The sequence below is a fragment of the Ruditapes philippinarum genome, unplaced genomic scaffold (genome assembly GCF_026571515.1).
Source record: "Ruditapes philippinarum isolate M1 unplaced genomic scaffold, ASM2657151v2 ctg313_1_1_1_1, whole genome shotgun sequence".
In the NCBI taxonomy this organism is placed as follows: domain Eukaryota; kingdom Metazoa; phylum Mollusca; class Bivalvia; order Venerida; family Veneridae; genus Ruditapes; species Ruditapes philippinarum.
The window spans coordinates 461,078-478,575 of NW_026860654.1; the positions used below are offsets into that span (position 1 = coordinate 461,078).

General features: G+C 32.9%; 1 protein-coding gene across 4 annotated transcripts in view; it reads right to left on the minus strand.

Moving 5' to 3' along the window:
• The window catches only part of LOC132712915 (peroxisomal carnitine O-octanoyltransferase-like), a 24,916-nt gene continuing 7,418 nt past the window's right edge, over positions 1-17,498 (minus strand). For 2 of the 4 annotated variants that reach the window (XM_060695349.1, XM_060695351.1), the window contains exons 5-16: positions 9,807-9,934; positions 7,564-7,769; positions 7,140-7,253; positions 6,121-6,222; positions 5,635-5,718; positions 5,147-5,254; positions 4,202-4,332; positions 2,693-2,816; positions 2,408-2,486; positions 1,859-1,952; positions 1,343-1,462; positions 1-310 (exon numbers count right to left, since the gene is read on the minus strand). In XM_060695349.1, coding sequence (XP_060551332.1) covers positions 178-310; positions 1,343-1,462; positions 1,859-1,952; positions 2,408-2,486; positions 2,693-2,816; positions 4,202-4,332; positions 5,147-5,254; positions 5,635-5,718; positions 6,121-6,222; positions 7,140-7,253; positions 7,564-7,769; positions 9,807-9,934 — 1,423 coding nt within the window. In that variant the 3' untranslated portion in view covers positions 1-177. Of the gene's footprint in view, positions 311-1,342; positions 1,463-1,858; positions 1,953-2,407; positions 2,487-2,692; positions 2,817-4,201; positions 4,333-5,146; positions 5,255-5,634; positions 5,719-6,120; positions 6,223-7,139; positions 7,254-7,563; positions 7,770-9,806; positions 9,935-12,695; positions 12,878-14,886; positions 15,069-17,498 lie in introns of all 4 variants that reach the window. The other 2 variants (XM_060695350.1, XM_060695348.1) reach the window with 2 other exon arrangements.

Consider the following 17,498-nt stretch of genomic DNA (forward strand, 5'->3'; position numbering starts at 1 on the left):
CTAAACTACCAAAATCCTTTTCTGTTTATAACAGGTCATGTATATGTATATACATAGCAATTGTATCACAAAAAGTTATCGCATAAACTGCATACACATGTTCTAAATTTAGAATCAGAACATGTTCTATATTTAGTAACAGAACACTTGCACATAGCCACCATTGAAGCTGCTACCTTAAAGCCTAGCTAGTTTTTCTGTTTCCGCAAGCAGGGCTCCGGTCTCGTTCAGACACTCTTGAATCATATTGCCGAACTCTACAGCGTTAGTCTGACTACAAGACTTCCACGCCGACACAAACATTGAAATACTGAAAAAAAAAACAACAACAAATAATTGATTAAAATTTTTCTTATAGAACAAGAGGTATGTTTTCAAAGCGAAAATGCCCCTAACTTGTATGCGAAATAATACAAACACATTTTTCTGTCCTGTATTTCATGGATTTCAGCCATAGTTTTTTTTTTTTCTTTTATTTTTTTTGATTTGGGTTTTACGTCACACCGACACAGTATAGGTCATTTGGCGGCATTCCAGCTTTACTGGTGGAGGAAGACCTCAGATGCCCCTCCGTGCATTTTTTCAGGCACAACCGGGCACCTGAGTAGAACCACCGATGTTCCGTAAGCAATCTGGATAGCTTCCTCACATGAAAGAATCCAAAGTCCCTGTCGGGATTCAAACCCACAGCGGTGAGGGGCATGTGGTTTGAAGTCAACAACCTTAACCACTCGGCCACGGACGCCCCTTCAGTCATATAAGGGGAAGTAAAGAGTTCTTATGCTTAAAGTGGATTGGTCTACAATGGGCACATAAGTACATTGTGTATTACAAATATTGATAAAAACAATACATAATTACATGTAAAACAAATGTAATCAATATACCTATTAACCAAAATACTAGATTGTAACTAACACCTGATAAATATGCATGAAACAATTAATAATAACTGTACATTTTATATTTTAAATACATTTGCTTGTTTCGTTTCACCTGTTTACAAATATTTCCATTCATCTTATGCATAAATATTGCCATTGGCGCTGTTACTGGTAGATAATAAATAGTGTTATTTTATCCAAACATTTAATAAATATGCATGAAACATTAAATTTTCATAATTATGCTTGATGTTTAGACTACATTTGCTTATTCTATTTTACCTTTTTACAAATTTTCCATTTATCTTTATGCATAAATATTAAAACCTGTACTGTTATTGGTAGATAATCAATAGTACAAAATGTATTATGTTACTGTAAATCTTGTTTTTTTTATAAAAAATCTTGTATCTTTAGTGATGAAGTAAAGACGTGAAAATAACTAATTAAAACCATACCAGTCTTGCTCGATCTTATAGAATGTGCCATAGCCATGTTCAACCATGGGTACCACACCACCATACACTGGTGTGTAGCCAACGAAACTAGTTGACAACACAAAATTCCCACCACTACCACTGAAAGGAAGAAAAAAATCTGATAAACTAAGTTTACTTTTAATAAAGTCATTAAATTCAGGATGTCAATAGAATAGCAAATAAATCATATTTTTTTCTAATGTAAAATTTACCGAGGTTTTTTGACATGACAGGACTAGAAATATTTTTCCCAAGATTTGAACATCATTTGATTGAGGTTCGGACCAATAACTTGTCTGCAAATTTTCCGATCATTCCCTCATCCCATTTTTCCAGAATAATCTTTTCTTATTGTATAAAATGATCAAAAAATGAAAAGCCTTGCAAAGTTTTTCACTCAAATCAGGCTAAGAACTTCAAATTTCATGCTTTTAGGCTTTTTGACCTCAGTGGAACTCCTTTAATGTGGTGAGTACTATTAACACACTGTTTTACCTTTTGGTATATGCTGGATCTGTAAATATCTGAGGCATTGGTAGTCCTCCTTCAACTGCCAGAATTTGAAGGCCAAACAAGTGTCGGTCACAACCTGTCAAAATTAATATACATGATAAAATGAGGCAAAAGTCACAAAACTTGTAATCAAGGTACATGTATGTTTTTTTTTAAATGTACATGTACTGTTATAGTTATATAAGATAAATTATAGAAGATAAATGCATACGATAATGAAAAGATGGTATTGTCATAGAAAGGCATTAAATAAATGGTAAAGTGACAGTAAATCAACACAGATATGAAATTGAACACAAAAACCAAGCTAAATATCTGAAAGAGACTTGTCAATGTTTGATCTGTATTGGTCTGTTTCTAGGGAAATATTTAAGAATCTTTACTGATTGAATAACAAACAGTGCACACAAAGATCAGACAGGTACAGATGCTCGCGGATCCTGATCTGCACTGGTAGCATGAATTGATTAGTAGCAGCCAGTAGGTTAAGGGTTTTATCTGCATACAAAATTTATAAAATGCTATATATACCTTGATTTTCTGTAGCCTCTGCCATTAATTTGTTGTGTTTATCAGCTGCTTGTCTATATAATGCAACTTTTGTTCTGTTCTGTAAGAAAAATAAAATAAACTTCGTAAATGAAGATTTTATCTGAAAAAATAAAGAATATAAAATAATTTTTTAAGTGACAGGAACTAAAAAGAGAACAATCTCAAAATTTAATGCTTTACAAACTGATCCTCAAATATAAAATCTTAAACAAATAATTTTCCATACTATAAAATCAAGGTTATATGGTAAAACTTAAATTTTACATTTATATCTGGATTAAGCATAGCTTTGGCCCATTCTATAGCCTCTGGTGAACATGATCGTACAGTTTCCGTTCTTGCATTATAATACTTCCTGGTTGTACCAGTCTGGTAGGTCGGAGCTGGTCTGTAACAATGAAATGACATGACAACGTATAACAAAAACATTTGAGCCGCGTCACGCCAAAACCAACATATTGGGTTTGCTACCAGCATGGATCCAGACCAGCCTGCGCATCCTGTTCGCTTACAGACCAGTCTGATCAGGATCCATGCTGTTCGCTATCAGTTTCTTTACTTGTTATAGGGTCTGTAAGCGAACAGGATGCGCAGGCTGGTCTGGATCCATGCTGGTTGCAAACCCATTATGTTGGTTTTGTTGTGACGCGGCTCATTTTTGCATAAGGGTCATACTTTGAAATATGGTAAATAGCTTTATGCAAAGTCAACAATAGATACTGAACTGAGGCAATCTGTGAAATGAAGGGTATCGAAATAACACAAAATTGAAGCACACATTAAACAAATAAGTCTGCTATTTCATGTTATGGAAAATCATTATTTCTCATACTATTTCTTAATATTTTGCTGAGGCACAAAGAGAGCACATAATTATGTCTGTTTTGTATTTTTATGTTCTGGAAAATCATTTATTTGTCATTCTATTTTCTTAATATTTTGCTGTTACCCTACTAAATTTGCAAGATGAATTTTCCCTGCTTTTGAGTTTTGAACGAATGATCAGTAGTAATAGGGATTTTCATATCAAAACTGGTCATACTGCAAAAGTCTGTATATTTACTGGTGGCTTAAATCTATGGTGGCTGATTTATGCCATGTTGCATTTTTCGCTCTGCAGCGAAAGGCGAAAATATCGTGATCACTTTGTTGTTGTTTTTTTATCTGGTGCCCCAAAAATATATGACATAGAACAAATCAGCCACCATATAAATCAGTTATCTTAACATTCGCTCAAGGTTGCAAGGTTTTTGTCAATTTTCAGTTCCCTCTGTATAAAAACAACATACATTATAATACAGTTTAACTGAACAATTTTGAAAAATTTACTTCATATACTGTTCATAGAAGTAGTGAAAAGCTTATTTCTTATTTAGTTTATTAAAGTAGTGAAAGACTTACTTCTTACAGTTTATTGAAGTAATGAAAAGTTTATTTCTTACATATTTTATAGAAGTGTGGAGGAAGACCTCAGGTGCCCTTCCGTGCATTATTTCAGGCATGAATGGGCACCTGAATAGAACCACCGAAGTTCTGTAAGCTAGTTGGATAGCTTCCTCACATGAAAGAATCCAAAGTCCCTGTCGGGATTTGAACCCACAGCGTTGAGGGGCAAGTTTGAAGTCAATGACCTTAACCACTCGGCCATGGATGCCACGTTTATAGAAGTAGTGAAAAACTTATTTCATGTACAGTTTGTAAAAGTAATTATACAGTTTATAGTAATGAAAAGTTTATTTCTTACATATTTTATCGAAGTAGTGAAAAGCTTACTTCTTATACAGTTTGTAGAAGGCATATTGGAGCATCATTTGAACATGTGTGTCTGGGTGGAGTTTGAACTGGCGCAGAAATTTCTTACCATACTTATTGTAGTTGACAACATGACTCTGTAAATTGTTGGCCTGAGGAAAAAAATCACATGTTTTAATTTAAGTTGTGATTTAAAATAGTCTCAGATATATCATTGTTTGCATATTAATTAAGATTTAGTTTTAAATATGTCTTTCTAAAACTAGAAACAGTGTATAAAAACATTGTGATAAATTTAGTAAGAAGGCAAGACAGTTGTACCAGTTTAGGACATTAATCATCTTGAACAAAAGCCCTATATCCAGAATTTAGAGAAATCCATTCATAGTAAAAGGAATAATTACACTATCAAATTACTGACACTGAGCAATAATCAGTCTCAAGAATGATCTACTAGCACACAGGGGATTCTGTCCTAACAGCACTCAAGGGATTATGTCCTAACAGCAATCAAGGGATTCTGTCCTTACAGCAATCAAAGGATTATGTCTTAACAATACTCAGGGATTCTGGCCAAACATCACTCAAGGGGTCATGTACTAACAGCACTCAAGGGATTTTGTCCTAACAGCACTCAAGGGATTCTAGCCTAACAGCACTCATGGGATTATGCCCTAATAGCACTCAAGGGATTTTGTCCTAACAGCACTCAGGTATTCTGTCCAAACAGCATTCAAAGATTCTGTCCTAACAGCCCCTTACAACATTCAGAGAATTTGGCCTCACAGCACTCAGTGATACTGGCCTAACAACACTCAGGAAATTTGTCCTTACAGCACTCAGTGATTCTGTCCTAACAACACTCAGGTATTCTGGCCTAACAGCATACTGGCCAGACTATATTGGTAGCATAGGTCTATCATTATTTCCCCATGCATTTAAATGGTAAATAACCTATAAACTTACAATTTCATTGTAGACCCGTTTTGCTTGAACGATTCCTCTTTCAATGACATCATCTAGCTTAAACACAAGCTCCCGTGGAGTTTCTAATTGCCTTACTTCTTTTGTTCCCTAAAATTACAAAAGTTAGGTTACATAGTAAGAGTTTTAACATTGATTTCATAAATTTGTCAACCCATACAATAAAAGAATACTAATTTTGTAATATCAATGGATGATTTTACCACTAGCAGTGAATAAGCCAGGAGAAAACCTAACAGGATAATGAATGAAGAGTAGCAGTAGCGGTGTGGCCAAGTGGTTAACACGTCAGACTATTAATCTAAAGATTAAGGGGCAAGACGTTGTTTTCTTGAGCAAGAAACTTTACATTCATTGCTTAGTACTGGTTGGTTCCAGGAACGGATTCTAGAGTGTTAAAAAGTTTAAAGCTTCCAACACTATCAAATTAAAATAAATTTGTATAAACTAAATGAAAGAAAAGAACAAACCTGCCATTTCCCTTTACATTTCAACACACATTGATCAACATAGTATGTGGTGGTAACCAATGTCATGGCATCCATTGGTGAGTGCTAAAATAAACATCAAATTTGGGCATAATTTGTTCATATAAAACATGCCCATAGCATTGCTTGATAAAAGAAGAATATGAATCTGAAAGAATAGTACAGGACCAATATTAAGTAGTCTCTGAAAAGATCTAAATTATTATTATTATTTCAATATCACTACTCCATCTGTTTTTGTATCAGTTTCATAAATCTCATTATCATATATAAAATTATAAATGTATAATATTGTATCAAATCCACAGATTTCACTTTCTTATCCGTTTTATATCACGAAATTCTAAAGCAAAAGCAGCTGACACATAGTTTTAGTAATTTTATTTGACTACTTTATAAAAAGTTTTCTATAGAAAACCACCACCACCCGAAAACAGGAAAAAAAAGAAACAAAATCAAGAATCTTACATCACAGTTTGAGGCAGCCAGTCCATTCTTAAAGAAAATCATGGTCAAAGATTTGTCAAACCATCTGTTTGTAGAATCACCAGCTAAACCTAACTGGAACACCTAGAACATTACACATACAAAATAGAATTCAAATTATTATGATATTACTGTATATTTACCAAAGCTTTGTAAGATTCCACGGTATAAGTGACTTTTAAAAGAAGAGCATATTAAAACTCAACGTCGATACCAACGGTTGATGTAACATAACATGACATGGGTTGATGGAGATTCAAACTTAAAGTAGGAGGTAAACATAACATTCTAGAAAATTTTACAAAGGATATAACATTTTTACTGTCATTATGACAAAGGGAGACACTGACCACATTTTATCACGACTAAGACTAAATAAGTGTTGGAGCACCACATTAAACACTGAACTTCGGTATATACTGAACAAGGCGCTTATATGATTAACTGTTAATGGTATAATCTCGCCTTTTCACTCCGCAAAATGTACTTTAAGACGTTTAATTCATCTCTTCACATCAATTTATAGACAGTAACAAATGAAAAATGTAAGAAACACCAAAAAAAGCGATATTTTTCTATTTTATGACCATGATTTCTGCAAGCATCTAGAGGTACTGCTCCAATCCTGTAGTGAGTTAAATCCATTTGCCACTATGTGTATAGCTTATGCAGCAATAAATATGATTTCATTTCAAGTTATGTTCCAAGGCCAACAAGGAAGATCCAGAAATTGAATGTGTTAGCCACATGTACTTGAAACAAACTATTTTTAATGTTCTATATGGCCTTTATACATGTATTTTAATAAGACTATATTTATATTATATTTATCAAATAAAGTCGTTACTTACTTACTTACTATGTTGAATGAACACATGAAACAAAACTTGACCAGAATGATCAATTAATTAAAGAATATAAACTGATTAAACAGCCGTGAGGTGGATGTTGCTGTTATTTTTCAATCTAGAATACAAATATAAACCACATGTGATACATACCTCAGTTTCATTAGCAGGACAGTTGTCATCAAACACTACACACATTATACTTTGTTGGATGATTTCCAGGTTTGTAAAGTTCTGTGGGTGTAAGGCCACAAGACGGCTTCTTATCTGTGAACAGATAAGTGAAATGTTGGTGGCAAATTACATCAATAATATCTACTGGGAGTTAAATTATTAACCCTTAGTCTGTAGGCAGCAACAGATTCTACCTATGAACCAAACCAGGCCAATATCATGGTCATGCACCAGGAAGACATTCTAATGTTTTAATGTACAAAGTTTAATAATTAATCAACAGCAAACACTTATGACTTCAAATCTAATAAATTCTGTACTTAATTCACTTAATCAACAAAATATTTGAGACGTTCAAAAAACCAGTGCATTTTCAAAGCAATACGGTGTATTTAAATTTTACCTGTGCCCACGTTGTTCTATTGTCCCCTGTGAGAGCCCCTAACCCTGGCCCCTCCGGCTCATTCGCACATTTATCGGTGATATACTGGAATTGTTGTTGTAGTTCCGGAGGTGTTAATGGTACCTCATTCTCGTCCAGACATTTCGTAATAAATATACGTCCACGACAAAAAACTGTCAGGTGCAAAGGCATCGGCCCTTCAGATTCTGATAATTAAACAATACATGTATAGTCGATTAAAACAAATCTCGTTATTTTTTTTTCTTTAAGCTTTGGATCCACAAGCAGGAAACCCAAATTTTCTTGTTCTTCTTTCATACATACACTTATATGAGTACATGTATATAATATGGTATTAGTACATAGTAAATTCTGATACACAACAACAGAAACAAATACTATAGCACACTGAGTAAAGTGACAAAATGTAGCACTATGGGTAAAAATCTTAGAAAATTCATCATAGTGGTTTTTGATTTATTTGAATAGTCATTCAATGATTGAATAAATCTATTTTTCTTGCCTAGCCTGCAGCAGTATTTAAATTTAATATTTACAACTATATACAAGATTGCATTTGAGAAAAATGCTATGCCACCGCATTAATACAACACTAAATAGTAGTGTTACAAGGAACAGATTTGTTTTGTTTCTATACAATTGAAGATTGTCATAATGCATAGATCCCTGACCTATCTAATTCTTATTATCAGATTAGTGGTTAAATCTATTGTTAACTCAATAAAAGATCAGAGTAGGAATATATCAATGCACTTGAGTCCAGTGAATTTTGTGGTGAAGGTCATATTTCACACAGCCTAAAATTTCATGACTGCATCAAAGGACAACATGTAATACACTTTGTCAAAATCAAGGTCAGCTGATATCAAAGTTCACTTTTTATTTTGACACTTAAGAGGCAAAATTTGAACAACTTTGGTAGAGTACCTATAGATGATATCATTTAACAAATATTAAAGCTCTAAGCCTTGTACCTTCAGACAATAAGATTTTTTTTTATTTTTTACTATATGTATATATTGAAAATCAATGACCACGGGGCGGGGGCAATTTTGACCCCAGGGCTATTATTTGAACATTCTTCCTAGAGGTTCACTTCACAATGTTTCATGCAAAGTATCTAACCTCTAGCATTTGTCAATTGCTAGAAGAAATTTTTTACTATAAGTTTTTAGTATGTAAATATGAGGAAAATCAATGACCCCCGGGGCCGGGCCGATTTTGACCCCAGGGCAATAATTTGAACAATCTGGGTAGAGGTCTATCAGACAATGCATTATGCAAAATATCTAAGCTCTAGGCCTTTTGGGTCTTTACAAGAAGGTATTTTAAATTTTTACTATATGTACATATAGTGAAAATCCATGACCCCCGGGGCAGGGCTGATTTTGACCCCAGGGCTATAATTTGAACAATATTGGTAGAGGTCTACCAGACAATACCTTATGCAAAATATCTAAGCTCTAGGCCTATGGGTCTTTACAAAAAGGTATTTTAAGTTTTTACTATATGTACATATAGTGAAAATCAATGACCCCCGGGGCGGGGCCGATTTTGACCCCAGGGCTATAATTTGAACAATCTTGGTAGAGGTCTACCAGACAATGCCTTATGCAAAATATCTAAGCTCTAGGCCTTTTGGGTCTTTACAAGAAGATTTTTTAAATTTATTCTTATAATTCCTTTTGGTTGCCATGGCAACCAGATTTCTGCATGGAATTAAATTCTTTGAACAACTTTGGAAGCCCTTCACCCAAGGATCAATCCTGCCAAGTTTGGTTGAAATTGGACTAGTGGTTTTTCACAAGAAGATTTTTTAAGTTCACTATATAATCTATATAACACACACACACACAAACAAACAAACAAACACACACACACACACACACACACAGGTGAATCGCTATATGCCACCGCATCGCAGATGCTGCGGTGGCATAAAAATAAAACTATATGTTAATAATGTCACTTTACCATACAACCATGAATAAAAAATATAATAAATGGCTAAAACAGCCATATTTTCCTACTTTGTGATCATGATTTCTGCAAGCATATAGAGGTACTGCTCCAACACTCTAGTGAGTAAATCCTTTAGAAAGTAGGCTTTGAGATGGTCCCTTGCAAACTTACCAGTTTGAAAGTAGGTTTTTGAGAATGATGGTCCCTTTGTAACTTACCAGTTTGAAAGTAGGTTTTGAGATGATCCCTTCGTAACTTACCAGTTTGAAAGTAGGTTTTGAGATGATCCCTTTGTGGTGCCGGTATTCTGCATGTGTTGAAAAGACGTCTGAACTGGTTCATTGAAAGCCTGTTACCTTTACTGTCCTTATCTGGTCTAATTTGTTCTCTAATAGATTAACAAAAAATTTAAACAAAATATTAAAATATTTCCTCATCATCTGAATAGAAGTGAACTTAAATATCTTTTTAATGAAAACTTAGAAATTCTCTTTGAAAATACTTAAAATGTTGTAGGATTTCATATTTTCCCCACATTTTTTCTATTTCATTAAATTTGCAAAACCACTACTTTAAAAATATACAGTATATATCCATCACAATGAAACTGGTGCACAATTATGATATGGTTGACACAAATTTGATTGTTCAATTTTTGTTATAAGTTAGAAAAATATGCTTTAGCATAATTTCTTTGCAGAATTAGATTTTAAAATACATATACAAAATACATTGTAGTTAACATTATTTTCAATCTTATCAATGACTTAAAATACATGGAATAATTTCAACATGTATAATAGAAATTAAAAATCATATATAACAAAATAAGTGTTAGTACAACAAGATTAAAAGCAAACAAAACAGAAGTTAAAATATTATATGTTAAAGATCATGCCTGCAGATTTTTCTTGTATAGATTTATGTTAAGTATAGATTTATGTTATTAATAATAAAAATGTTAAGTTACCCAGTAGAAATAGCAATAAATAATGCAAATTCAGTCATTAATCGCATATAATATGTAAATGATTACTTGAATAATTTGAATCTTTTTACTTTTATTAAATTCTAAATACAATGTCCTCAAGTTGGATCCTCTTGAAATGTTTTGGCTTATCGGTATCTGGAGGCATGAAGATATAAGCTTAAAAATTATATGATATTAAATAATTGTATAAGATATTTCAAAAGTGAATTTTGTACTTTTTAGCAAACTATTATACAGATATATAATTTCAGGATTAATGTCTTTAGACTACAGGCATAATCTTTAATTAAAGACAATATCACGCCTCAGAGATGCTATAACTTTATGGCACATTTATGCACATTCAAGGCTACTGTTTTTAGTTGTTAAACATTTAATATTCTCTGAAACCATTATTCAAGCATTAAAAAACTCATGGTTGCCCTTTCTAAAGAATGAAAAATATATTCATTTCTGAGGCATAATGTGCCTTTAATTAATTAAAGAGTAAACATAACAAGAAGTGAAAATAAGGTATGATTGCTACAACAGTAATGCAAGAAAAATAATTATGCATTATTAAATGAATATAAAACAAGCCTTGGATATTCTTAGTTGTAAAAGTTGAACTTTACATGAAACTATATTTTCAATCTATTTCTCCTGTTTTTTTTTTTAAACTTTTTTTTAGACTCAACTGGAAGATATAAAGTTAATATTTAGCTAAAACTTTATCTCATTGTACATAAAAAAAATGTTTTAGAAGATATAGCACATATTGTTGTTGGTCTGTTTATAGTCATTGAACTGTACCTTGATGCATATAAGAAAACTATTCCAACTTTTATTATGGCCATTTTTTTACATAATATTTTTCCCCTCAATATTATCAGATTTGTAGTATGGGTAAGCTATTTAAGGTCTCATAAATATGCAGCCCAGATATGATTAGGTACACAATGTCCCAGGAATAACCATACAATTCAGTGTGTATTTTCTGGCCAAAAGGCCTCTTGTACAAAGAACCAGTGTGATTTATAGACCAAATCATTCTTGTATATGTTTACAGTCACTGTGATATATGGCCAACTGGCTTCTTGTCTATGTTTTATGTTTACTGCATGACTGAATTATTGCTTAAAGGCTTTCTGAACATGTTGACAGTGTGTTAAAATTATGGCCAAAAAGCTTTCTTGCACAAATTTATGTTCAGTGTCTGACTGATTTATGGCTAAAATGCTTCTTGTACATGTTTACAGTGTCTGAGTGTGTTATATGGCCAAAAGCTTTCTTGAGCATGCTTTATGTGAAGTGTGTGCTTAATTTATGGCTTAACTTTAATCTTCTTGTACATGTTTACAGAGTAATTTATGGCAAAAAAACTCTCTTGAACATGTTTTATGCAAATAATGTGACTGATTTATGGCTTAAAAGGTTCTTGTGCATGTTTACATTGTGTTATATGGCTACAACCCTTCTTGCACATGTTTTATGTTCATTTTGTGACAGATTTACTACAAAAGTGTTCTTGTTCATGTTCACCCAGTGATTTATGGGTAAAAATTTTCTTGCCCATGATTTAATGTTTAGTGTGAGACTGATTTATAATCAAAGTGTTCCTATACATGATCATGTACATGCTGACAGTGTATTATATTGCAAAAAGCTTTCTTGTTTAATGTTAACTGGTTGACTGATATATGGCTTAAAAGCTTCTTGTATTTGTTGACAGTATATTATATGGCCAAAAGCTTTCTTGCACATGTTTAATGTTTAGTGTATAACTGATTTATGGCTAAAATACTTTTTCTACATTTTTACAGTGCATGGATAGGAGCAAGTTAAAAATATCAGAAGAATTAAGTGTTATATCAATTGGTTTTATATAGACAAAGAGAGTTTTAAGGATTAGAAACAACCTGAACTTCAGTCCAATGCTTGAAAACATGTACCCATGACTGATCTATGGCTAAAAGCCTTCTTGTACATATGACCATAAGACGTGGGAGGGATTTAAGTAACCATACTAGGATTTGAAAGTTAAAATTCAAGTGATATAAAAGAGCAAGAGAATAGAAAATTCATGTATTAGTATAGTGCAAAATGTATTTTCTCAAACTTAAGCTATCTTCAGCAAATAATAAAAAAGAAGCCTTTTTTCCTACTGATAAAAAATTACTTTCTCAGACGATGCCAAAAACCGAGGCCCAAATGGGTCAAAAGGGACGCCCTTTCTATCAAAACACCATCGGCTTTAGGTAAAAAGTGATGTAAATATGGTCCAGGACCAGCAAAATTAACATATGGGCAGATTGGTAATTGGAAATCTAGGTAAGCATAATCTCTCCACCACGCCTCAAGCTGAAATGACACAAGTAGAGAAGTTGTCATTCACAATTGCTTTGATAATGCCATTGACTTCACTTGTAAGAAAGTGATGAAATTTCCAGCCTTTGATTGTATAAAAACAACCACCAAGGTTAATGAAACTCAGGATACCCTAACAATGCACTTAATGAACTCTACTGATATAAAATGCACACTTAGGAGATGCCGATGATATATCAGTAACAACAGCTGCTGGAATGATAAATAAATTGAAAATATCTGCTGCAGCTGAAATGGCATAAATTTGTAATTATGTTCAAAATTGGTATATCAGCCGCATCTGAAATGGTATAAATTTGTAAATATTTTAAAATTTTTAATCACAGTCAAATTTATGCTGCAGCTGAAATGGCATAAATTTGTAATCATGCTCAAAATGGTATATTTGCTACATCTGAAATGGTATAAAATTGTAAATATTTTAACCACAGTGAAATTTATGCTGCAGCCAAAATTGAATAAATTTGTTATGTTCAAAAATGGTATATCAGCCACATCTGAAATAGTATAAATTTGTAATATTTTTAACCACATTCAGGTATCTGGTGCATCTGAAATTGCATAGAAATTTAAATATGTTATAAATGGTATAACAGGTACATCTGGAATGGCATGAATTTGTAAACTGTTTCTAAAATGGAAAACATACTGTTTTATGTACATTACTTACATAGAGTCTATCACAGACATAAAAACAGCATCAATTTTACTGTATTTAATATTTGTTAAAATTTTACCATTTCAGACAAACAATAAGCTAGCAGTATTTACATCAATTAATTCCATATACAGAGGGACAGTAGCTTCTGGATTATTATATCATACGGAACTTCGGAAGTAGGAAGGAATATGAAAGGTACATGAAAGAATTTACCAAAGGCAGCTGGCTGGGTGGCCTATTACATATTGCAGGGGATTTTTAGCCGGCTAAAATGTATTTTATGAAACCAATGTATGCTATAACCAGATTACTTTGAACCAACCAATGGTCTTTGAATCACAGAAATACAGAACAAAGCAGACAAATGAATTTTCAGTCAGCTCTGAGACAAATAAAAACTCTGACAAAAGCAAGCACCTATAGCTAACACAGGATGACATGACACAAAATTGGTACACACAAGCTGTGTCAGCAAGCAAACATTCAGCACAATACATGCATGGTAAAATTTACAACAGATAGGCCAAAAATAATACATTTTAGTTTTTATAAATTCTTAACTTTAACTGAACTTGTCATGTATGAAGAGTATGTTTAAAATTAATTTCTCCAAAAAGGAAAGTCTAAGCAATATACAGTCAAACCTGCGCGCAATGGCCACCCAAAGTAGATACCAAACATGGACTATATAGAGAAGTGGTCTTTATTTTGGAGGTTTATATAATAATGTTATATTTAATCAATGAAGGGTAGTTGATGAGTGGCCTTTTATTTACAGAGTGATCTTTATTGAGAGGTGGTCTTTAATACAGGTTTAACTGTAAATGGTAAGAGCCTTTGAAATTATACTGGTACCTGTTTTTTGCTGGTCTGTTTTTCAGAACACAGACTCAAGCTCAATTCCATTCAAGTAGGTTAAAAACTAAAATGCATTATTTTCAGCAAGGCCAAAGAACAATAATTGCATGTTTCTGTAAGCTTGAAATAAAATAACATTTGGTAATATTAGATAGTCCAACATTTTTACAACCATTCTGGCAAGATGCCAAGTTACTTGCTGTCTCGCTACTGTTTGACATTTAGGCAACAGTTCTTCTTAATTTCAAGCAAAAAAATGAAGCATTCAAGCTGTAAAATCGGGAAATAATAAAGTACTGTTTTTTTTGTATGATACAAAATCGTTTCTACGATACAATAAAAATGAAGTTTTTGCAGCTGAATTCAGTGTTTTTCCATTAACCAGAAACACACACTTTTTTTTGGCCTTTTTGTTAAATATTGGTCATAAGCATGAGTAGTTGTTCAGAACAGAAATCCCTACTTTCTGATCATATGCCAATGTTTTAAATTGAGGTATATAAGAAGGCCAGCCCTTTCTAATTGGTTCCCATCTTTCTGAGGTAGATAGTGATGCATATAGGGTCCCGGGCCCGCAAAGTTCAGCAACGGGGCCAGAGGTAGTCTGAAGTCCATGTAGGCATAATCTAGCCACCATTTCTCCAGCTGTTAAAGAGAAAATGAAAATTCAAAATTAACCCGATATATTTTCAATAGTATAAAAAACTGTGATACAGTTAAACCAGTTAATCACGACCACTCTTTGAAAAGTTACGTCATGTGCTTTTAATGCCAGTCTAGCTGTATTTACCGATTATAAATGCATAAGAAATACTGAATTTAAAATAAAATAAAAGTACATGTATGTTTAGATGTGCTTATTTTTGGTGTTTTTGTGGTTTTTTATTGGGTATTTTAATACTGAGTCATACTGTATTTTAAAGACGTCTGAGAGGTCTTGATTTAAGGTTTGACTGTATATATAAATAAGTATGTGACCTCAACACCATCCACTGCAGCTGTTTCAAAGTATCTGAAATATGACAAAAGAATTACTATACACATCAATGACATCACAGAACTAACTAATGAATAAAAACCTTCAAAAATTTTCATTTTTAATACATGTACACTATCTTTCATTGGTATTTCAAATGCTGGTTTGGAAAAAGAAAATCGTGAAAAGTGAAAGACCCTGGTGTAATCATTTTAACCCTTAGCTTGCTAGCAGTTGACAGCTCATAGTCAGCAATGTTCACTATCATCATGATCTGCACTGCTGGCTATCATCATGGTCTGCACTACTCATTATTATCATGGTCTGTACTACTCCCTATTGGCTATTATCATGGTCTGCACTGCTCCCTATAGGCTATTATCATGGTCTGCACTACTTCCTATTGGCTATTATCATGGTCTGCACTGCTCCCTATTGGCTATTATCATGGCCTGCACTGCTTCCTATTGGCTATTATCACGGTCTGCACTGCTCCCTATAGGGTATTTAGTATTATCATGGTCTGCACTACTCCTTATTGGCTATTATCATGGTCTGCACTACTTGTTATTATTTTGGTCTGCAATACTCCCTATTGGCTTTTATCGTGATCTGCACTGCTCCCTATTGGCTATTATCATGCACTGCTCCCTATTGGCTATTATCATGGTCTGCACTACTCCCTATTGGCTATTATCATGTTCTGCACTGCTCCCTATAGGCTATTATCATGGTCTGCACTACTCCCTATTGGCTATTATCATGGTCTGCACTACTTGTTATTATTTTGGTCTGCACTACTCCCTATTGGCTTTTATCATGGTCTTCATTGCTCCCTATTGGCTATTATCATGGTCTGCACTGCTCCCTATTGGCTATTATCATGGTCTGCACTGCTCCCTCTTATCATGGTCTGCACTCTTAGCTATTATCATGGTCAACACTGTACACTATTATCATGGTCTATACTGTTCACTATATATTAAGTTCTTTTCCTTAAAATGATGAATAGTTTTGTTCAGACTGAAAGATGGACAAGTTCATTTAAGAAATATAAAAAGTTTAAGGTTGAAACACTGCTATGTGGTTTAAATAAATGAAAATGTCATTGCCAGATTATATAATTATGAAACAATTGCTTTTTGAAATAAGTTACATGTATATGTATTAATTCAGTTGGAAATCTTATTTGTCAAGAAACAAATTTCAGCCATATACATTTGAATGGTAACACTGTCATTCCTTACAATGTATGAGTACCTTTAAAATCTTGTCAACAGAAGTTACCTCCCTGTCCAGAAATAAGCTCATATATGCTGTCAAATGGCGCCAAAGTATGCATAACGTGAAATGTTAGCAGTTCTGAATACACGTATAAAGGAGACACAATGTGTTGTACATTATTTTTCGTAGCAAAGTGCCGTAACCAATACTCCCCTAGCAATTTTGGCCTATTAATGCCACTTTTGGCAAGTATGCATGAAAATGTCTTAAAATTTTTCTTACTCAAATATTCAATTTTTAGATTTTATAGCCTTAAAATTCACATACTATGTACATGAATTTACTTTCCTTTTTCGAAATAAACCTACCATTCAATGAAAGTGATTTATTAGTAAATAAACATAACAAATTAACCAAAGCCATGCACATATAACATAACAATAATACGGTAAGCAAACATTTAACCATTCTGAGTAAAAAATGTGGTCCATTCATGTCACTTTGGTCAAATAGCCTTTAAACATAAAATTTGAAATCCTTACATAGATAAAGAGACGCATTTAAAATTTGCAAACAAAAATGCAGAAATATGCACAGAATTGAATTTTAAATCATTTTTTTTTTTAGATTCTTAGGTAGCCCAATTTGAGTGAAAAGCATTGCCATTTGATGTAGGTCTGGACTACAGATAATTTTTTCAGATCATCTTTTTCAGAATAATTATTTTATTTGTGAAAAAATGGTCCAAGAATGAAAAACCTTTCAATGCTTTTAACTTAAATCCGACTAAGAATTGTGAAAAAATGTCATTCTCAATTTAGACCTAATTCTGAGTATATTTTTTATTAACTGTTGCATATATTTCTGTTTTAAAC